The 23,387-nt window shown below is 40.6% G+C and overlaps 2 protein-coding genes across 2 annotated transcripts; both read left to right on the top strand.

The window, feature by feature from the left end:
• The first annotated feature begins 567 nt into the window (after positions 1-567).
• LOC143609567 (lysine histidine transporter 1-like) lies at positions 568-5,639 on the top strand. Its single transcript, XM_077084288.1, has 7 exons — positions 568-725; positions 1,912-2,295; positions 3,455-3,848; positions 4,466-4,571; positions 4,644-4,735; positions 5,380-5,448; positions 5,541-5,639. The coding sequence occupies exons 1-7, from the start codon at positions 673-675 to the stop codon at positions 5,637-5,639; spliced, it is 1,197 nt and encodes a 398-aa protein (XP_076940403.1). The 5' UTR covers positions 568-672.
• A 1,505-nt stretch (positions 5,640-7,144) lies between these two features.
• On the top strand, positions 7,145-12,315 carry LOC143609571 (uncharacterized). The gene is made up of 16 exons (XM_077084292.1): positions 7,145-7,273; positions 7,335-7,410; positions 9,082-9,204; positions 9,332-9,689; positions 9,777-9,872; positions 9,984-10,063; positions 10,150-10,225; positions 10,309-10,488; positions 10,568-10,672; positions 10,755-10,850; positions 10,951-11,043; positions 11,150-11,188; positions 11,272-11,313; positions 11,531-11,646; positions 11,771-11,897; positions 11,989-12,315. The coding sequence occupies exons 1-16, from the start codon at positions 7,198-7,200 to the stop codon at positions 12,133-12,135; spliced, it is 1,830 nt and encodes a 609-aa protein (XP_076940407.1). The 5' UTR covers positions 7,145-7,197; the 3' UTR covers positions 12,136-12,315.
• Positions 12,316-23,387: the final 11,072 nt, after the last annotated feature.

Raw genomic sequence — 23,387 nt, 5'->3', positions numbered from 1 at the left:
TCATTATAGATTGAACCGCATGACACACTTCTTTACAAATAATATTCTTACTTGGGTAGGCGATAATCTCTTCCACTGACTCGAAATTAGCTCGTCTAGGAATCTTGACCCAATCATGTATTTTCGGCCAAATACCATTAATAAGAATGTAATTAAGTCTAGGACCTTTTATGGTGGTATCAACACGTTAGATAAGACTTTGCAGCGGGTCACAAAAACCGAAAATAAATAACATGCTAGAAACATCAAGAGGCTTAATTGTAAATACCAAAACTAAAAGGTATGTTTTTGTAAGTGTTCAACTAACTACCTAACTAACTTCCCAGAAGTTAGCTACTCTACTCACTTGATTACCAAAAATAGATACTCTCATAGTATCAAACAAACATTCCGGAAATTGCTTGTGAATCTTGAACCTTTCTTTCTCTCTAAAAAGTAAAAACCCTTGGTTGATACTAAACCAAACAACCGGAATCATGGGCCTGTCTTTTCTATATATATACACCTGACCTTGCTTCATTCTTTGCACATCATTCAATGGACCAGCCTGCTGCTGCCGCCACTGGTGTTGATGCAAGAACTGCTGAGCAAAAAGCCATTGATGAATGGCTTCCAGTCACCTCATCAAGAAACGCTAAATGGTGGTACTCAGCGTTTCATAATGTTACTGCTATGGTTGGTGCTGGTGTCCTCAGTCTTCCTTACGCCATGTCACAACTTGGATGGTATATATAGTTATTTTGTGTTCTTGGGTCGTGTTTGTTTATACGGAACACGGCCTTGTTCATGAATGGTCACAGTCATGAACACTGAACAAATTTTCGTGTTATTTCATTCATAGTTATCAAATGCACTAGACGCACTCAAGGCGCATAGGCCTCGCCTGGGGCCTAAGCGGAAAAAAAAGCGAGGGCCTAAGAAAGAAACACACTTAAATAATAAAAATAAAAAATAGATTATGTATATGAAAAATAATACTATTCTTCAAATAAAATAAACAAAAGTTATTATATAACATTTAATATCAGTCAAGAATCATATGTAATTCCAAAACATGAATAGCAAAATGTTCAATGTAATCCCTTTGACCTCTCCTAGAACTAAGTTTCAGTAGCACTCCCTATGTTTCTTTTGCTCGGTTTTTATCTTCTCATGTTTCTGTCCTAGACAATGCCAATGCGCCGACCTAGGAGCTAAAAGCACATTTTTGAGCCCCGTCCGAAAAATGGGCCTAGGCGCAAGAAGCGAGGGCTTTTAATAGCTATGATTTCATTAAGGAAATGAACTTGTTTGTGAACAGTTCACGAACGTAAACGCAGCAAACAATGTTTATGTATTTATTTGGCTAACCGAGAATAGCGTGCCAACGATTCGACCAGGCTACCAAGTTTGTGTTGTTTTTTTAGTAACATTCATATTCATATTTTAACTTTACATATAAATTAATTACATAATACTCATATATATTGTTGTTTTATAGTTAATAATTTTGCTTAAATCTATATGATAAGATAAGAGAGATTAAAAATTTTAAAAGCATTTAATGAACAAGCATAAACAAATAAACATTAACGAACATAAATGGGCGTAAACGAACGTAAATGAACACATTATTGAACGGTCATAGACACAATTGAACGAACATGGCCCCTGTTTGTGTTTGTTCATTTAGTTAATCAATTGAAATTCATTGTTCACGTTCGTTCATTTATTAAACAAACAAACATAAACGAACTTCCTATCGAACAGTTTGCCGGGCATTCAGTTTGTTGACAACCCTACGTGTGATTTAATATTGTTGGTATTCCTAATTTTCCAACAAATATGACGCGAGGACTTTGGACAGATTATCGTAGTTTCAACTCGTGTTTTTATTCATGCAAGGCTTTTATGCCATGTGATATGATGCAGGGGCTTTGGCATCATGGTCCTGATCATGTCTTGGGCGATCACACTGTACACATTGTGGCAAATGGTGCAGTTGCATGAAATGGTTCCTGGCAAGAGGTTTGACCGGTACCACGAGCTCGGTCAACATGCTTTTGGTGAAAAGCTTGGGCTTTTTATAGTTGTGCCTCAGCAGCTAATAGTGGAAGTCGGTACATGTATCGTCTACATGGTTACTGGAGGTAAATCTTTGCAGAAGTTCCAGCAATCCGTCTGTCCCGACTGTAAACCTCTGAAGACGACTTACTTCATCTTGATTTTCTCATCTGTTCACTTTGTGCTCGCGCACCTACCAAATTTTAATTCCATCTCATGTGTCTCTTTTGCTGCTGCTGTCATGTCCTTGAGGTAAATTGTGATTTTTTAGTTTAATTATAGAGACGGGGATGGGGGATAGGCTGCGAATGGAAACACAACATAACCCAAAGTATATTAGTGATGCATAAACATTGAAACCATTTCGCACAAAGTTAGATATATATTGAATTTGTTATAATTTTTGTAGTCATATTTGATAGGCTACCTATTTGTTTTGGATGCTTGCATAAAACTGAAATAACCAATCTGTAACTGAAAAAACCGAATTAACGGAACCCAACCCAAAACCGACAGTTAGATTTTATGTCTCTAAAAATCGAATTTCTGGTTTGTTTCGGTTTGCATAAAGCTATAAACTGAAAATCGAAAAACAAACCGGCTTTTATAATCTAACCGGACCCATAAAAACTGGAAAAAAACTGACTTTTCTTATTTAATTAATGGGTTATAAATTTTATATTGAATATTAAGTTATTTGTAAAAAACTAATGAATGTTGTAGCCCAAAGTATTTAGGCCCTTTTGTGTAATAATAAATTAATTCTTAATTAACAAAAGATCAAGGCACATACTTAAATGCCTAAATTCATTACTTTGGGCCTTTTTCGCTCAAAAAGTTTTAGCCTCAATGACAAACTGAAAAAACTGAAACCGAACAGAACCTTTTGTGAATACCAAAAAAATGAAACGAAAAGTTTTTAAAAAAACCCAAAAACTGAATTATTGGTTTTTGGTGTGGTTTGCGTCGGAAACAGACTTAAAAAACCCCCATGCATAAACCGAAACTGAACGGTTTTCAAAAACCCAAAATTAAATAAACGGTTTTTTGTCTCTTATGAGCCCAAAACCGACCCATGTGAGCACCCTTTTTGAAAACTAAACCGAACGGTTTTCAAAAACCCAAAAACTGAATTATAGTTTTTCACTTCGGCTTGAGCCTTAAACTGACCCAAACCAACCCATGTGAAAGCCCATTGTGTAAACCAAAAACCAAATGAACCAAAACCGAATGGTTTTCAAAGAAAAAAAAAACGAATTCAGTTTCTGGTTCGATCTCGGCAACCACCCCATTTGTCCAAGCCACCCAAACTGACCATTCTACCACCTCTAGGGTCCCTAATTAAAGAGTGTCATGAACCTTGCGCTCTAAACCGCATATCACTAGCTAACAGTTCATGATGCATTTGCAGTTATTCACTAATTGCTTGGACAGCTGCTTTGCATAGAGGGTATCAGGAGGATGTTGACTATAGCTTAAGGTCAAAAACCCCTTCTGCACAAATGTTTGGCATGTTTACTGCCTTGGGAGACGTAGCTTTCGCATATGCGGGTCACAATGTGGTCCTAGAAATCCAAGCCACCATCCCTTCAACTCCTGATAAGCCATCAAAGGGCCCAATGTGGTTAGGCTGTGTTGTTGCATATATTGTTGTTGCCATTTGTTACTTCCCGGTTGCCATCATCGGATACTATATTTTTGGCAACTGTGTTGATGACAACATCCTCATCACTCTTGATCACCCAAGATGGCTTATTGCTAGTGCTAACATGTTTGTAATCATTCATGTCATTGGTGGATATCAGGTACGGTTAAAGATTATGCAGATTATGCGGCTAGCGTCTTTCAGGGCCGGCCCAACAGTAATGTTGGCCCAAGCTACGGCTTGAGGTCCCTGAGAAAATAAGGCCCCCATTTAAAATTAACTATTTTTATATATAAAGAATCATCTACTAATAATGCGTAATTGATAAATGACACATTATTACATGCTGGCCTAGTGGTTACCTACATGATTTTTAACTTCTATAATTAAAGTTATTCCAACTCCCACCCAAGTTCGACACCTGCTCACAAAAGTTGTATTTTTTTTATTTTTGTTGATTTTTCATATCATTTCTTATTTATTTTGTTTTCATTTTTCCCTAGCTATCTACCTTGAATGTGTATTATATACATAACGACATCACGGTATTTTCTAATTGAAAATCCAAAGTATTATAGTTTCATATATGACACACGATAACCCCTTGGTAAATTTTAAAAGCAAAAATTATAAATTCTATAATTTAGTTTCTTTAACTTTTGGTAAGGGCCTCAAAATGTTAATTTGCTTTAGGCCGCCAAATTAGTTGGGCCGCCATTGGTGTCTTTTCCCCCCCTTATATCCAACATGCTTTGCCTTTCTTGGTGTTTTTTTTAGATTTATTCATTGCCGGTGTATGATATGATCGAAACGTACTTGGTGAAGTCAGTGAAATTCAAGCCGAGTTCTAGCCTTCGGTTCATTGTTCGTACATCATTTGTCGGTAAGACTTTGATGAGATTTTTTATTCATTTGTTTTGTATTCCTTTTTATTCATTTGTTTTGGTATTTGCAGCTGCCACCACTTTTATTGCAATCACATTTCCTTTCTTTGGTGGTCTTCTTGGATTCTTTGGTGGCTTTGCATTTGCACCAACAACATTTTATGTAAGTATTTTAAAATCATGGTATATTGGTTTTTATTAATTCCAACTATCGTCTTTTGGTCACTATCGGTCCCAACTAACGAATTGGTTGCTGACGGTCCCAACTTTTAATGTATCTGTTCCTAACGGTCCGCGACTAACATAATCCTAACGTCGTTAGTTTCAGGTTGCCGGAAAAAAGTTTTTGGCTGGAAAACTCTAATTTTTCCCAAAAACTCAACATTTTCGTCCCAAACATCTTGGTAACTTTGTATCGGACCTTTAGGAAACTTTTTCTAGTAAAAGCCCCAGTTATTGAGGTTTGCCGGAAACCCTAGAACCATCGTCGGAATCGGTTGATGGTGCTCAATTGGTGGTAGTTGGTTGGCAGTGAGTCAATTGGTGGTAGTTGCGGTGTTCAGGTGGTGTTTCCGGCAACAAATTTGACTTTTCCGGCCAAAAACGTTTATCCGACGACCTGAAACTAACGTCGTTTGGAGTCTGTTAACAAATGTGTTAAAAGTTGGGACCGTCAGTAGCCAATTCATTACTTGGACTGGCAGTAACCAAAAGGCAATAGTTTGGATTAATAAAACCTAATATACCTAAATCATTTCATTTTGCAAATCTCTTGGATATAATGATAGTCTTTGGCATTGCTTGTAGCTTCCTTGCATAATTTGGCTGGTAGTCAAGAAGCCTAAAAGAGGGAGCTTAAGTTGGTGCATAAATTGGGTAAGTTAAAAACTCGGTCTTTTTTGCATCTTTCATGTAACTTTTTAAAATCTTTTTTATGAGTTGACTGATTGATGTTAGTGATGTTACAGTTTTGCATAGTAATTGGTGTTACATTGATGATTCTGGCCCCCATTGGTGGGCTAAGGACAATCATTAAGACAGCTGGGAGCTATCAATTTTACTCATGAAAGTTAGAGATTAAGATGGATGTAATTGTTAGTTAATACATCAATAGGTACATTTGTTGGGTGTGATGTAGGTGTTGTTTATTTTCTAATTTGCAATCCTTGTATATATGAATAAATTATTAGAGGCATCTTTGATTATCTATTTCGGTTTTTAGTTCTCCTTAAAATCGTGTAACTTAAACATGATCCGTTTAATCATTTATCTAAATGAGTCAAATGAGTTAATGGGTTTTAAACGAATTGGCGGGATGTAAATAAGATGGCATGATGCAAATGTGTTGTACTCAAGCTGTAGTAATTGGGTTAAATGGGAAGACAAGCTGACCTTATCATTTACATATATTTTTTGCTTTTTATTTGTTTTTAAGCGTGATAAAGTTATGTAATTAAACGGGTAAATATATCAACAAACCACCAACTTTTTGTTAAACATGCTAGATATGGCAATTTAAAAATTGATTGTTCGTGTCGACGCCCATTAGAAAATATGGGGGTGTTTGAGATTCCTTATTTAGGCCTCCTTATGATATGGAAAAGTCATAAGTTACAAAACTGTAAGTCATCTAACTTTTTCACCCATATCATAAGGACTTTTGAACGTCATTTAACTTTTAAAAAGGTTAAAAAGTCATAAGGATTCCAAAATAAGTAATCCTAAATAAGGAATACCAAACATCCCCTATGATAACAATTAGATTGTCAAAGGGATATATATAAAAATCCTTAAATAATAACTTGCTTTGATAAACTTTAAAATGAACAATTTTATGGAACATTAATCAAGTTTAAAAATGTTCAAATTAGTCCACTCAAGTTTAAAAAGCGTTTTAATTAAGCCACTTAACTTCATATGTTATTTAAATTATAGGTTTTAACATGTTTTTTTTAACAATTTTCTTTTTGTTTCACATAGGAAATCTTTTTGTCTTTTTTTTTATGTTAACGCGAATTTTATTTTTTATTTTTAAATTTTAATACAATAACCGCTTTTTTTAATATGGCTACACATATTGCACATCTCGACCCCCACATCTTCTCCTCAACTGGTTTCTTGACGCACAAAGAATTTGCCAAGACTTGATTTGAAAATTTAGTGACTCGATTTGAGAAAATTTTACATGAGTTATCTAATTGAAACACTTTTGAATCTTGGTTGTTATTCTATGATATTTCCCCACTTTAACTTAAAAAAATGGCAACTATATATTTAAATATCGACATTCTGGTAAAATTCTTTTTAAGGTATCCAAAATCAAATATTTGTCACTACCGTACTGTGAAGAAACGAACATCGTATCCATACAGCATTATCTGAACCCATACTATTCATTTCTACACTTTTTGATCGATGTATAACGCGTGTCGATATCAATTTTAACATTATTTTTGAAGCCTTCTCTTTCGCTAATACAACGAGAGTCTTAAGATGATCCCAGGCCCAAATCCGAAAAGCCCAAAACCCACACCTATTAAACAGACATACAGATTTTGGCGCCATCTTTAATCTTCATTTTCCCTCCAATTACATTACAGTCGACAGCACGAACCCTAGATCGACATGGAAGACGAAATTAAAGCCGAATTCAGAAAGAGCAACTTCGTTCTAGTCGAAGAAGAAGCAATCATTCAGAAATGTAAGCATAATATTTATATTTAAATTAATTTGCTCCGTGCAATTGATTGGTTTTAATCCAGGTGTTACGTTTTGTATAAATTACGATCTGAGTCCGTCGGACCTTGTATCGAGCTGGGATCTCTACTCTATCAACAGGTAATTATTAGTAGTCGCCTAATTATTTTATTTATTTATTTATTTTGCCACTTAACTGTTATTTATTAATTAAAAATTTCACTTATTCTGGTGGTATAACTGCAATTAGATGCATTTTAACCTAGGTGCCGTATACAGTGATTTGAGCTTATTTGATTGTTTGAGGCAATGTTGTATAAGTAGGTATCCAAGGCTGAGTACTCGCTGGTATGGCACTGAGGAGAGTTTCTCCAACTCTGCCTAGTTCTAAGAATTGATTAAGTTTGGTCAAACTCAGCCAAAATCACTTCTAATCTGTCAATTTGGGCCGATTTTGACTTTAAGAATAAAATATAATTCATATTTCTATAATATTAAAAAAACCATATCACTTTTTTTTTACTTAATTATTAGCAAATTTTAGAATAATTTAGTATTTAAAAATGTATTTCTCTTATTTATATTGATATTCACTTATTTTATTATAAATATCAGTATACTTATGATATTTGACATTTATATAATATTTTAAAAAACCCAAAACTTGTATTTTTGTATCTACCATAGATGTATATTAGAAGAAAATATTTTAACTTTATTTTAAAAAACAACCAAACGATTTACAATGAAGTGGCAGGTAAGCGGGCAACAAGCTGCGCCGCAACCCCCTTTTGGGAAGCTAATCCAATTCTACTAAAAACAAAGTTTTGGCTCTTATGGGCCAATAAATTACTACGCTCAACTTTTTGAACTCTGTTCAGAAGGTCCACGGCATCCGGAGCTAAGAAACCAAATGTGTCAAAGGCAAAGGGGATAAACACGTTTGGATTCTCCAAGCAAGCTTTCTCGTGTTTAGCAACCTTGCCCGATGCCGCCTTCAATTCCGAGTACTCCCCAAGTACTTCAAGTACACCCAACTCCCCAATCGACCGCATAGGGTCCGCCTAGCGACTTTTGCAACCATGGTTTGAGGAATGAGTGAATAGCACTAACTTAATATTACAAAAGTGTATTGCACAAGCAATATGCTATCTACAGCTTGACCTTGTACTATCAAGACAGTTGACTATAATTGTCATTGTCAAAGGCGCACAGCGCACTCAAGGTTTCAAAAGGTGAGCACTGGGCCTAGGCACAAGGTGCTTGATAAGCAAGGGCTCGAGATAAGCAAGGCAGTTTTCATGCTTTAGGCTTGTCTAAGGATCGATTAGGATGGTTCCATGCCATTTTGTGGATGTTTTAGACCAGTTTGCCTGAAATTTGTAGAATTATCTGCGGTTGGCCGGAATCTCACTGGAATCAGACCAAAATATGGCTGGAATCTCGCTCGAAGGTCGTTGAATCGCCTGGATGGCAGCAAGGCGCTTACCCTGTGTCTTGTTTAAATAATCATATATAATCAACAAATTGTTGAAAAAACATGTGTAACATCATTGTCACGTCATCAATAAGTGTATACTTGTACTGTTGTGTATATTTTTGTAAGCAATTATGGCAATTTGTTAACTGAAACTGAAGGTGTATTGTGATAACCCTTAAATCACAGGGAGTTGATTGTTAAAGTAAAAAAAAGCACAATGAAATTAATATTGCAGTGGTTTTTATTTTTCTTGTTATATGTGTTTATTAAAGACTTGATGGTATTCCACTCGGTTAAAGAGATTGAGGTTGTGTATGTATGTTTTTTGACAGACAGCTAGAACTAATAGTATCCGATGCTCATATGGATGCATTCAGACAGCAACTAGAAAGTGAACAAAAACAGGCTATTATTGATAAAGAGCAAGGGCTACATTCATACACAGATGTCACCATGTGAGCTTTTTATACAGCCTGAATCTTGTGTTTCTTTTTACATTTAGCCTTTTTCTTGTGGTTTGCCATATATTATTGTTGCTTACTTTCCATAATCAGTATCAACAACCTCAGAGTTTTACCACAGGGTTATTAGTGATGAGCATGAAGATGGTAAAGAGGTGGTCCCTACTTCTCCAATTGTTCAAAAAGCTGTTAGTTTGGAGTCATTTGATATAACACCTGTCACAAATGGGAAAATGCATTCTTTGGGGAAACCTTTAGAACTCGTGACACCATTTGGGCAACGGAAGGACAAATTTGTGGTACACTCCACACTGAATAACCTACCCACAGTTCATGAAGTTAAAAAGGAACACAATGAAGAGAATTCTGATGATGATGTCATCAAAAGGGTACAGCCAATCAAAAAGTGTTCACTTGAAGTTCTTGGTTCCAAACCTGAATCAGGATGTAGGTACATGCATGACAGGATAGAAGACAAGGTAAAGTTGTAAAATTTAATTTGTTATATTGTTTTTGGTCACATGATCATGAATTTTGAGGGCTAATTATGTTTGTTTGGTGATTAGTTTAATTATCTTGAAGATAGAATCATGAAATATTCAGAAGCACTAGTTGCATCCCAGCTTTTTGATGAACTAGTGGATCCTTCTGTTGCTTCACAAGTAATTTTTTTCCCTCCTTTCTTTTTCTCATATATATATATTTTTTTCTTCAATTCATTAGTCTTTACTTCAGCTATAAAGCATTTCTTGTATTTGTTATAATCTTTCCAGAAAGCTATATTCTCTGTTGGCATGATTTGCTGTGAAGAAGAAGGCCATTTAAAGGAAAAACCAATCATGCTTCAAAGCAGGTAAATTTTGACCCTTTGGACTACATCATTGCGGTGCACTTTAAGTTCTCACATGACATCTAATTCGGTTTTAACTATTAAAACAGCGTTGAGCATTCTGGAGGACAGCGTGTGCGTCTTGAATTGCAAAAATTGGAGCAGCTTTCTATTTTTCCAGGCCAGGTATTATATGGCATTTGATAAGCGAAAATAACCTTAAACTGAAACATACAGTTAAAATAAATTTAAATGGTTACATTTGACAGGTGGTGGGTGTTGAAGGTCATAATCCCAGTGGACATTGTCTGATTGCAACAAAAATTGTTGATTATGTACCATTTTCAGTTCCTGATGATGATAATAACCGTTTAACAAAGAGACTGGCTGTTGATCAGGATAATAAGCCTGCTGATCCATCTGATGAAATATCGACAGATCTATCATTGGTGAGTAAGCTTGCAATTCGGGAGACTAAATGCAATTTTGACTCGTTTGACTATTTTGACCCATTATTGCTTTGACCAGATTATTGCTTCGGGCCCTTTTACCACGACTGATAATTTATTCTTTGAGCCTCTATCTTATCTTCTGGCATATGCACAAAGAAAGCAGCCTCAGTTGCTTGTACTGGTGAGAATCAGCAACTTTTTAATCCTGTAATTTTTTCAAAATTGTTTTCGAGAGATTGACTTGTTATTTAATTCTTTAACAGCTAGGGCCGTTTATAGATTCTGAACACCCTGAGATCAAGAAAGGAACTTTAAACAAGACCTATGATGATTTATTCCGTCTTGAAGTTCTTAAATGGGTAAAATTGTCTTAAGTGCTTATCTGCTTTCCAATTGAGAATTTTTGTTGCTCGTTTTCCTTTGGATTTATATGATACTAAATTAAAAATATATCTGTAGCTTCAAGATTACGTGGAATATATGGGTACCGCTGCACGTGTGATTCTTGTGCCATCTGTACGTGATGCACATCATGACCATGTTTTTCCCCAGGTGATTTATATTCTATAGCTAATGAAATATATACAGTATTTTTATCACTTGAAAATTTGTCACTAATATTATTTTTATGGTATTGTTTTCGGTTCTGGTTCTGCAGCCTGCCTTTAATATCAATCTAGCTGATATACATAATCAGGTATATATTTCTTCCTTCCAATTCTGCCCATTTGGGTGCTTATACCACGTTGCTGAATTTCATGTTCGTTATTCTTCATTCAGATTACTTGCATTACAAATCCAGGAATCATTTCAGCAAATAAGGTAACTCCCTTCATGTTTATGGTAAATTATACACTCATCACGGTCAACATCGACTTTTTTTTTTTTATCTCAACCCAACTTCTTGTCTAGATGCATTAACCTATTAACTGAATTAAAGATCAAAATCTCACAGAAATTGCAAACTAAAAAAACCTTAATATAATGCAAGTGATCTCAAGGTTTTTATTAAAGTATTTAACTTTTCTTAATATAAAAGGTGAAAGTAGGCTGCTGCAGCGTGGATGTACTTAAACACCTTAGTACGGATTTGGTGTCACGAGGGATCAAGAATCGCATGAATACGCTAACAAACCACCTTCTGAGCCAACGCAGGCATGTTTCTTGTTACGACAACCAATATATCTTTTTCTCATAATATCTTTACTGGAGGCTGCCATTTCGACAATTAAGATATATTTTTCTCATAATATCTTACTTTTGTACTTGTGACAAACAGTTTCTACCCGCTATATCCACCCGCAGAAGACACTCCTGTGGATTTATCACTAGCACCAGAAGCTTTTCAAATGTCGGTTATTCCAGATATCCTCATCGTCCCTTCAGATTTGACACAGTTTGTGAAGGTATTTCACCAAATCATAATCACAATCTGAAAATCCATTTAGTTTTTAAAGTTTCTTGTGATTTGTTTATTTATGGTCGGTGATTGTATAGGTTTTGAGCCTTGAGGGAACGAGTGAAGTGAAATGCATATGCGTGAACCCAGGAAGATTAGCTAAAGGTGAAGGAGGTGGTCATTTTGTAGAACTTAATTTCCATGGCAGCCCTGATTCGTCTTCTGCTTCGGTCATTCGAATATAAAAGAAACCTTGAGTAAGCGTCGGTTACGGTTTCAGTAGCAAGAAGAGCAATTAGTTTCAGAATCTTCAATTTCTTGCTTATTTTAGTGTTTCCAGGACAACTCTTTTGTATGTGTAACATGTTAGTATCAAGTTGTAATTAATATTACATGATGTTTGGTTTAAATTATTTCTGCTTTTAGTTCCAGTGTAGCATGTTATTAAATAGTGCAAGTATTGTGGTAAGGGCATGAAGTTCATGTTGAGTATTAAGTTTAATTTTGTGATCTCAGTTTATATACATTAATTTATTATTAAAAGGACAATTAATGCATGACTAATTTTAACCCGAGAATTATGACAATAGTAGCCGCTGCTTTAAATGTGACACATTTCATAAACTATGTACATGCGTGTGTATATATAACAAAATTAATTAAAGCAAAACAAGTTTTTTTTCTAATATATGAAAAGATGTTATATACAAACACCACCCCTATGATGTCTCTACATGCTTATATGAATATGATTCTGAAGAAACACTAACCGGACCCCGGGCAGATTACTGGTAACCTGGGGGTTGGAGAGCTATTTCCCACGAGGGGTTAAACCCTTGGAAGATGGTTCTTCTGATAACCTGCAAAACAGACACCGTGAGCTCGTCACTGAGAAGGGGGGGGGTTCCTCCTTGTGACCACCCTCCGGCGTGAGAATCAGACTAGATTGCTCTTTAAATATAAAAGTATATTAAGAGATTGCTAGAGCAGATATCAGGTATATATGATAAGATAAGATGATCATACCATTGGGGTATTTATAGCCGAAGGTGGGTTTCCAAGGGGTTTAGCCGGCCCAACACGCTACCAACTGTAACCTATGCACGTGCCCTGCCTGTGAGTGGTGGATAGGTAGCGGCTGACACAGAGCAGGCGTGTCGTGCACTCTTCCTCTTCTGCCAACTACAGGCTAGGCACGTGGTATGGCAGGAGTTGGTGGGTAGGCGGCGGCTATTGGTCACAGTGCTGTGGCGTGCTGTCTGCCATGCTGCTGTCAGTGAGCTGTCGCATTCTTGGTCAGATCTTTTGTCTGTACCTCGTCAGGTATCACACAAAAGATCCTCCATCATACGGACTGGCTCATTTAGGCGGGAGTTTTCCCCCTCCCGCCTTTGCTCATTCCTTCAGGTGACACTGGGGAGAGTTAAGTGCCTAGTGCGTGTAGCCATGCTGCGCGGGTGGCCTTCCCTCATGGCTTGTATCCGAGGCTGCGGGAACAGGCGGAGTCCTTCACCATGGGAGGCATTTCCTGCGGGACCAGCTTGCATACTGCGCGTAAGGACGTCACTTCTCTGAGCATGGTTGGTCCTGCGGATCCAGTTGGTCTCTGCGCAGACGTCCCTGTTTAAGGTGAGTCTTGCGGGTCCAACTGGGCTCTGCTGGGACCTACCTCTTCAAGTCCCCCCAGTCCAATGTTCTTCTCATGCGTGTTTAATAAAGTGAGGTGAACTTTTGGACTTAAAAGGGTTTTGAAAAGGGTTTTGTAAGGTTTTCCATGGGAAGTCCTTGTCACTTGCAGAAATGCCCGAGTTTCCTGCTTGGTCTTTGGGTATGATGCGGGTAGGTCTGTAACCTCCTCGCAAGTCAGGAGCATTGAGTCCCAGTTGTGTGGATTCTCCATGAGGTTTTGGTAGTTTTGAACATAGTGATCAATTATGTTAAAACCACCAATTCCATCCTGGAGCTTCAAACAACGTAGTTCTCGACGTTCCCGCTATGCGGGGATGTTATTTCCTTTTCCGCAAGCATTGCCCAGAAGATCCTTCTTGGTTTCAATTCCCAGCGGAGCGCTAGGTATGTGAAGGGTTTTGCCTTAACACTGTACCTGCGCTCGTCTTACGGTTACTTTACTTCCAAGGTATTCCTGGCGTCAATTCCCTGCGGGTGCTAGGTATGTGAAGGGTTTTGCCTTTACACTGTACCCGCACCTGTCTTATAGTTACTTGGTTGCCGAGGTACTTGGCTTCAATTCCCTGCGGGTGCTAGGTATGTGAAGGGTTTTGCCTTAACACTGTACCCGCATCCGTCTTATGGTTACTTGTTCGCCAAGGTTTTCTTGGCTTCAATTCCCTGCGGGTGCTAGGTATGTGAAGGGTTTTGCCTTTACACTGTACCCGCATCCGTCTTATGGTTACTTGTTCGCCAAGGTTTTCTTGGCTTCAATTCCCTGCGGGTGTTAGGTATGTGAAGGGTTTTGCCTTAACACTGTACCCGCATCCGTCTTATGGTTACTTGTTCGCCAAGGTAAGGGGGTATTTTCCCGCTTCTTTTTAAATTTTGAATTTTGAAATTCGAAAGGTTGGTGGAAAGATAGGAACAGTCCAAACCTCTGAAACGTCGCGCGACGGTTTCTTCTGACTGTGTCAGGACGTGCAGGAAGTTATGGTGACGTGACATTATATGGTCATTCCAGACGCTTTTTCAGGCGCGTGGGCGCGATTTTTCGGGCGCGTGGCCGCGAAATTACTGGCACACGTCCTGTCAACAGCTGTTGCCAGTCTGCTTTTTGCCACGTGTCATAGTTTAATTGCACCTTCGATTTCTCTCTCATTCGCATTAAATTCACCGCATTAATTGCGATTAGTATATAAAGGGGGAGAGGGTTATTTGCAATTCACACTTTTCACTTTCATCTCTTCTTCTCAAGTAATTTCCGGTGAATTTTTCTGTTCAGTAACGCATTACCCTGAAATCTCTTTTCATCTTTCTTCCACTATGCCTTCTCATGATGCTGATGACCAGAAGACTGCTGGCGAATGCCAGTGCTCTCTTCCTGTCGATCTGTACCAGTATATCGTCAGGAAGTTCATGCTCGAGTCTCTCGAGCCTGAGTTTCCTGAACCCCACCATACTGTGTATGATGCCCCTAGTGGCAAGATCGGGGTTTATGCTGCATTCTTTGTCTACGGAAACCTTAGGTTTCCGTTGACAAAGTTTGTGTACCGTGTTCTGGAGAGGCACGGTGTGCACCTGACAGAGGTGCACCCCATGGCCATTGCCAAGGTCCGGCACTTTGAGTGGGTGTGCCGGATACTGGGCCTTGAGCCCCTCGTTGACCGTCTGATGACCTTCTACACTTGGAGGTGCATCCAGGGGTGGTACACTCTTACAACCCGTATCAAGGGTTTAAAGATTTGTACCACCGAGCGGAGTCTTCGCTCGTGGAGAAGAGAGTTCTTCTTCATATCCGCTCGCGCCATCCCCATCGCCATGAAGTTCAAGAATGGCCAGGCGCTTCCGAACCTTCCCGCCCTCAACTACGAGGAGGCGGAATGGTTCTCGAAGATATCCCGGGTCCAGTCCCCGGTTTTCCGTTTTCCGGAGTCGGCGATGGTGATGCTGGGGATGAGCCGGGTGTGGAAGGCGGCGAATGCGGATAAGGTTCCGATCGTCCTTGAATATGGTTCGAACTCTGTCCCTTATGGTACGTCTTGTTTCATTTTGCTGACTTCGATTTTTTCTAACTTTCTTATTGATTTCAGAGGGGAACGATCTTCAGTCGCTCCTGAACCCGCGGGAGGAAGATGGTCCCGCGCGGATGGGTACTCGTGCTCTGGACGAGAACGAGTTGCCCATCTTAGAGCAGACCGCGGGTCGGTTCGTGGAGGTTTACCCGCCAGGCCAAGAGATCCTGAGCCACCGACGGCCAGGTAAGCCTATCTTCTACCCTGAACCTCTCAATGCTGTGCCTGCTGCTGGAGTTGACATTTCTTCTTCTGAGGAATCCACAGAAGGTCCTCCACTGGTGCGGAAGAAAAAGGCTGCCGTCGGGAAAGGCAAGGAGAAGGTGGCCTCTACGGCCGACCCGGTAGTCCTATCTGACTCGGAGTCAGATAGTGCAGAGGTGGCGGGGGAGCCCGGTGGTGAGGAGACCACCGCTCCGGAGGCTGTAGCTGTTACCTCCGGGGAGGCAGCGACGACGGTTACCGGTGTCAAAAGGCCGGCTCCATCGGGTTCGCCCCCGCTCGTCCGTGCGTTCAAGCTCAAGAAACCCCGTAAGTACCCCCATAATTCTTGTCTAGATTTGTTGTTTCAAATAAATTTTTCTAACACTTTTGCTTGTGCAGGTGTGGATGTTGACGCATTCCAGGGTGGAGTTGGAGCAAGTATTCCTCCGCCAATGAGGGAAGGCTCGGTCAGCCTTCCCGAGGCGTCGACTCAGGCGTCTGCGCCTGCTTCCGTTGGTTCCAGCCTTCCTAAGGCTGTTCCAGCTGAGAAGGTGTCTCCGCCGGCCGTGAGTGCAATTTTTACAGCATCTTTCACGGAGCCGGCGGTTACTGTTGCTGAGGAGGCGACGCCAACAATGGCTACCACAGCGGCTGCCACTATACCTGCGCCACCGGCACCGACGGCCGGACCATCAGGTACGCGCCGGGCTTCCCGCCGATCTATGCCACCTTCCCGTCTGCCTGACCTGTTGGATGGATTTCCTTTAGGTTCAGGTGATGGGTTTGGCGGCTATCGGCCTGTTATTGACCCTACAGGTACGTAGGGTTCTTTTTCCTTTGTATATTTTTATCATCTTTTCCTAACTGCCTTTGTTTCTTTTGCAGTGTCGGATTCCAATGAAGTGTATGTTCCAAGATGGAACATACGCCGAGGAACAACCCTTCGCACCCCTGTGGAGTGCGTGGACTGGGCTCGCCACGCTGCTCCTCATGGTGCGTTGGGGGAAGCCATGGCTAGCTACCAAGAGGGTAGGCTAACCAATGAGCTTCGGGTTCTCCAGGCCCGGACGCAGCCCCGCGTCGAGCTGCTTTGTCGTGAAAACGACAAGTTAAAAGCAGCTCGCGCCAAAGATGTATCTGAAGCGCGGGCTCTTCGGGAGGAGAACCGGCAGTTAGCCGCTGCCGCAGCCGAGAAGGAGAAGGCATTCAAGGCCCTCGAGGTTGAAGTCCAGGCGCGACTCGAGGCCCGCTCCAAGGCTGCCCAGGCTGTGAATGAACAGCTTCGGCTGGCCAAGGAGACTGCGCGAAACTCAACTGAGAGGGCTGCCAAGGCTGAAGCTGTTGCTGAGCCGCTTCGCGAAGAGAATGAGCAGCTTAAATGCAAATTAAAGGCTCTTCAGCATGCTCATGACGCCTTGGCAATGGAAGATGCCAAGAAGCTGCAGGAGATCCTTGACCAGAGGGGGGTGCTTGACCGCACTGAAAGGAAACTCAAAAGCGTCGAAGAGGCTGCCGCCAAGGAAGTTCAACTTGCCAACCTTGATAAGAGCGGAGCCGAACGTGCTTACAAAGAAAGTCAAGCTACCCTCCAATGGCTGCTTCGAGAAGCGTTGCCTCAGGTATCTTTAACTTTTTCTTTACGCTTTCTGCTCGTAATTAGAAAATGTTCTAACTTTGTATTCTCTTGTAGGTTGTGCGTCGGGTCCTTTCGGAGACCTCTTATGACGATGCGATGAGCACAGCCCTCAACGCTTCTCATGAGGATGGGGAGAAGACTGGCTTCCTGCTTGGTCTAGGGTTTGCTGAGAGAGGCTTTCCGCCCTCCAACTTCCCTTTATTCAATGTTAATACTGAAGCTGCTTATGACCAAGCTGTGAACCAGTACGCTGCCTTCCCGCATCCAGTGGTGGAGAAGGTGAACGAAGCTGCTGCTGCTGATGATGGGCTAAACATCCTTAAGGCTTTCCTTGGGCAGCCGCGCTCTGACGGTGCTGGTCCAAGCGGAGGTGGCCCTGAAGCCTGATCCTGAAGATCCCTTCCCACTGCTAGGATAGACTTAGCTTTGTATAGATTTCTTTTAGGCGGGTAGTTACCCGGCCACTGTTGTAATATATCATTGAAATATACGATTGTTATTCCTTTCATTGGATTCTTTGCTTTATAAACTTATGACTTGCATACTTAGTTTAAAATAGCAATTTTCCAAGTGTTTAGAATAAGAACCTTCGAACGTGGTTGATAGTGGGTTAAAGTTTCGCTTCCTCCTTCGTGATTGTGCGGGTAGAACCGTCACTTGCACTTGGTAGGATGGCTAAACTTTAACTTTTATCTAACCTGCGTGTAGGTTTTTCTTACTTTTTGAGGATAAGTTAACCTTTGAACGTGGTTGATAATAGGTGTGAAGTTTTGCTTCCTCTTTCGTGATAGCGCGGGTAGAACCGTCACTTGCACTTGGTAGGATGGCAAAACTTTTACCCATACCTGACCTGCGTGTAGGTTTTTCTTACCTTTTTAAGAATTTTGTTTTGAACCGTTCGACGCGCGGCTGTCGATAGGTTAGTGTTCATCTTCCTTTCATGATTCGTGCGGATAGACCGGCACTTTCATTTAATGGAATAATTGAACTCCTTCAACTGACCTGCGTGAAGGTTTGCCTGTTGAGGATAAGTTAACCTTTGAACGTGGCTGATAATAGGTGTGAAGTTTTGCTTCCTCTTTCGTGATTGTGCGGGTAGACCCGTCACTTGCACTTAGTAGGATGGCATAACTTTACCCATATCTGACCTGCGTATAGGTTTACCTTTTCCTCTTAAGAACTTTCAACTGTCCCACGCGCGGTTGTTGATAGGTTGGTGCAGTTCCCTCGAATGATTCATGCGGATAGGCCAGCACTTTCATATGGTAACTTTTTTCTCCTTCAACTGACCTGCATGAAGGTTTATCATGCTTTTTGGGTTCGTGCGGGTAGGACCGCCTTCCCATGCAATGACGTTTTTTGTAATTATGCGGTGAAAACCGGCATATTAGTGTGTGCAAAAGTATAAATGTAAATCATCAGCTTCGACGTTTGAAAGAGAATCATTTCCATTAGAAGTGGCTCTTGGCCTTTTCTGTACAAATTGGAATTGATTACATGCAAACTGTGTAATTGAACTCCCTTCCATGTTGGGACAGGAGTGCCATCGAGCCGACACGCACCTGTTTCGGGATCTCGTTCTTTACGCAGCATGTAGTCTCCACATTGAAGCTGATTTTTTTACTCGTGTTTACCCCAGCCATGGTTCCACACGCACCTGCCTGCCTGCTTAGCTTTTATTTCGCCACGAGGTGTGCGAGCGTCCCATCTCTGACGAATGTTTCGACCATGTCTTTTACGTCTATGCATTCTTCAGTGTTGTGGCCTTTTGTTCTGTGATAGTCACAGTACTTGCTCCGATCAGCATCGTGACGATGTCGGATTACTGGAGGCTTTGGCCATGGGAGCTCTTCAGTAGCAAATATGTCAGTGACGCTTTTGGTAAGTGGCGTCCATCTGGAGTTCCGGTGCAGCTTTACATTATCCCTTTCACCCAATCGGTGCTGTAAGCCGGATGAGGTGTCAAAGTTTACCCTTGACTGCCAAATGCCTTGCTTCCGTTTTTTGTTCAATCGGGCGGTGAGGACGTTGTCCTCTCTCGTCCTCTGGGTGTAAAGGTTTGTGTTCTGCGGAAGATCTCTACCCAGTTGCTTCTCCGTTTCCGCATAGCGTTTAGCTGCTGTCATGATGCCATCCCATGTGGATGGCATTCCATCTTTACCCGTTAGGGTGCGGATAAGCTCTGGGTCCTGCGCGCCCTGGATGAAGGCTGCGCGAACAAGATCCTCGCTGATATTGCCCAAACTTAACTTCTTTGAGTTGAAGCGAGTGATGAAGTTTGGCAGAGATTCATCTTCTTCCCGTATGCATTTGAGGATTGTCCATTGCTCCTCGGTATACTTTCGCTGCTGGCTGAAGTGTTGGCTAAACTTCTGCTGGAAGTCTGCCCAGTCGTAAATGTGGTTAACCGGTAAACGATCAAACCAAACCCTAGCAGCCCCTACCAGCGTCATTTGAAACATGTAACACCACGTGGGTTCCGTCCAGTTGCTGACGGTTGCCCCTGCTATGAACCTGTTCAAATGGTCGTCTGGGTCGGACATACCATCATAAGTGCCTATGTTGGGCATTTGTTTGGCACTTTTTGGGGCAATTGCCTCCGCAATGTCCCTTGCAAATTTGGACGTTCCCGCATTTGCAACGTTCGGTCTGTACGTTTTGGAGAAGTCTCGTGAACTTCCACCTGTGCTTTTTGGTTTGAAGGCTTGTCCAAAATGCCTTCTCGGTTGGGAGTCCGTTTCCTTACGCTTCCCTTTTGCCCTATGGCGAGGGTTCGCGTCGGAGTCGGATTCCTCCGAGTCATTGTCCAAGTATTCTTCGAATTCGTCGGCCTGTTGGACGGAACGCAAGCGTTCGTCCAACTCAGCTTGGAATTCCTTTTGTCGTGCCTCCGCCCATGCCTTAACTTCATCGAGAGTTTGGCGGGGGAGTCTTGTTCGTTTTTTAAACTGGGTATCGGTGAATCCCAATGGGCGATTATTTACTGCACTTGCCCCAGCTTGGGTAACTGGGGTAGTGTTCGTAAAATTTTCTTCACTTGCCCCGGCTTGGGTAACCGGGGTAGTGTTTGTAAAAACTGTGTTGCCGGTATTCCCTCCAGTAGCTGGGGTTGTGGTTACCGGAGTTTCTTTAACCATCTTTCTAGAAGTTTGAAAAAACTGGAGAAAAATGAAGTTCTAGCTTTATGCACGGATGGCGCCAATGAAGAAACACTAACCGGACCCCGGGCAGATTACTGGTAACCTGGGGGTTGGAGAGCTATTTCCCACGAGGGGTTAAACCCTTGGAAGATGGTTCTTCTGATAACCTGCAAAACAGACACCGTGAGCTCGTCACTGAGAAGGGGGGGGTTCCTCCTTGTGACCACCCTCCGGCGTGAGAATCAGACTAGATTGCTCTTTAAATATAAAAGTATATTAAGAGATTGCTAGAGCAGATATCAGGTATATATGATAAGATAAGATGATCATACCATTGGGGTATTTATAGCCGAAGGTGGGTTTCCAAGGGGTTTAGCCGGCCCAACACGCTACCAACTGTAACCTATGCACGTGCCCTGCCTGTGAGTGGTGGATAGGTAGCGGCTGACACAGAGCAGGCGTGTCGTGCACTCTTCCTCTTCTGCCAACTACAGGCTAGGCACGTGGTATGGCAGGAGTTGGTGGGTAGGCGGCGGCTATTGGTCACAGTGCTGTGGCGTGCTGTCTGCCATGCTGCTGTCAGTGAGCTGTCGCATTCTTGGTCAGATCTTTTGTCTGTACCTCGTCAGGTATCACACAAAAGATCCTCCATCATACGGACTGGCTCATTTAGGCGGGAGTTTTCCCCCTCCCGCCTTTGCTCATTCCTTCAGGTGACACTGGGGAGAGTTAAGTGCCTAGTGCGTGTAGCCATGCTGCGCGGGTGGCCTTCCCTCATGGCTTGTATCCGAGGCTGCGGGAACAGGCGGAGTCCTTCACCATGGGAGGCATTTCCTGCGGGACCAGCTTGCATACTGCGCGTAAGGACGTCACTTCTCTGAGCATGGTTGGTCCTGCGGATCCAGTTGGTCTCTGCGCAGACGTCCCTGTTTAAGGTGAGTCTTGCGGGTCCAACTGGGCTCTGCTGGGACCTACCTCTTCAGATTCGTATAGGCTTATATGACCCGTATAGAGGAACAAAGAGACAAGTTTTTGTAGCTTAAGACCCTTGTATAGGGCTTCAAGTCTTCAACAGCTCGTATAGAGCTCGACACAACATAAAATCCATGCGAATCGTACAGGGGGTATACGAGGCACTAGAAACTGCATCTGAAACATGCCCACACAAACTAACACAATTCAATTTCTTTATGAGACGTATAGGCTTATACAGCTATACTGGTGTCTGAATAACAAAGGTGGTGTTTGTAGAACAAATGCCTATTTGAATTGGATTATTAATAAATTCCTAAAATAGTCTATTTTGACTAACTTTTTTCAGAAATAGTCTAGTTTTACAAAAAAATCCCTAAAATGGTCTATTTTTTTCCGTTGGATCCGACGGAAATAAGAATTGATCCAACGGATTAGTATAGCCTATAAAATGTCGACACGTATTCAAATTTTCTTACAGATCCAACGTTTTTTAAGCTATTAGAAGGATTCATGTTTTAGGTGATATAATAAATAGCCAGATCTGACGGTTTAGTTCATGCTTCTGTTGGATCCGACTATTTAATTTGTCTAGATTTTCAATTCGGTGGTTTTTGATTTTGAGTTATAGAGTGAAACTGAATATTATGGTTGTTCTCTCGAAAAACTAAACGATTTTCACTATTGATTTGCTTGATTTTGTGGAGAAATAAGAAAGACGGAGATAGATGTTGGTTATGGAGGTTTAGAGGTTGATAGATAGAAGATGATGAATTCCGTCAGGTCTACTAAAAATTCTGTCGGATCCAACGGAAAAAATAGGTTATTCAAGATTTTTTTTTGTAAACCTAAGCTATTTTAGGAAATTTTAATCAAACTAGGCTATTTTAAGGATTTTCCCTTATTAATATACGTGGGTAAAGTTAAAACACAAAAGGATACAAATACGAGAAGTGCGAGAAGAATTTATTACCATACAAAAAACCTCTTAAAAATAGATTAAAAAAATAATAAAAAGATCATAACTCAAAATATAATAAAAAAAAATAAAATTAAAAAACTAGAATGTTTCCCCCATCATTCCCGTTCAAAAAAAATGACGAAAAGACACAATAACGAAAATGAACAAAAGACACAATTATAATTAAAAAAAGACACAATAAATCGCAAAATATAACACAATTCCAAACAAAATATAACACAATGTTGAGTAATATAATACAAAATCAAGAAAAAAGACACAATGTTAAGGAAAAAAGACATAATAAATGACGAAAATAAATACAAAACACAATTATAAACAAAAAGGCGCAACGATATTTTTCACTCAATATTGTGTCTTTTTTAATTTGAGAATGAGAAAGACGGTGAAAACATTTTTGTATTTTTACTTTTTTTTCGTTTTTTATTAAATTTTGAGTTATAGTTTTTTTTTATTACTTTTTTTTTAGAGTTTTTTTTATAGCTGTAAATCATTCTCATATTTTAACCATTTGTAGAGGAACAAGACTACGTTGCTTATAATTAATTATTATGAAAGATACTTTATTTTGTTTGACTGAGCATTAATTAATATTAATATATATAGATAATATTAATTCAACTCCTTGGGGCAATGAGCCTACGTGGAAATGAAATGAAATTGAATGTAATTCTGTTTTGTTGCTTATGAAGTGTAACAATAATCATAAAACATATATCTTACGTTTCACATATTCGATTGAAATCCAATCCAGACAGACACACATACGCATTTGATCATCTTTCCAAAAGAGAAAGAAAGAAAGCAAGCAAGCAAAGAT

Source organism: Bidens hawaiensis, unplaced genomic scaffold (assembly GCF_021521415.1).
Source record: "Bidens hawaiensis isolate Kalapana, Puna unplaced genomic scaffold, B.hawaiensis_p1.1 tig00004833_1, whole genome shotgun sequence".
Classification (NCBI taxonomy): Eukaryota; Viridiplantae; Streptophyta; class Magnoliopsida; order Asterales; family Asteraceae; genus Bidens; species Bidens hawaiensis.
This window is presented reverse-complemented; position numbering and strand designations above follow the sequence as displayed.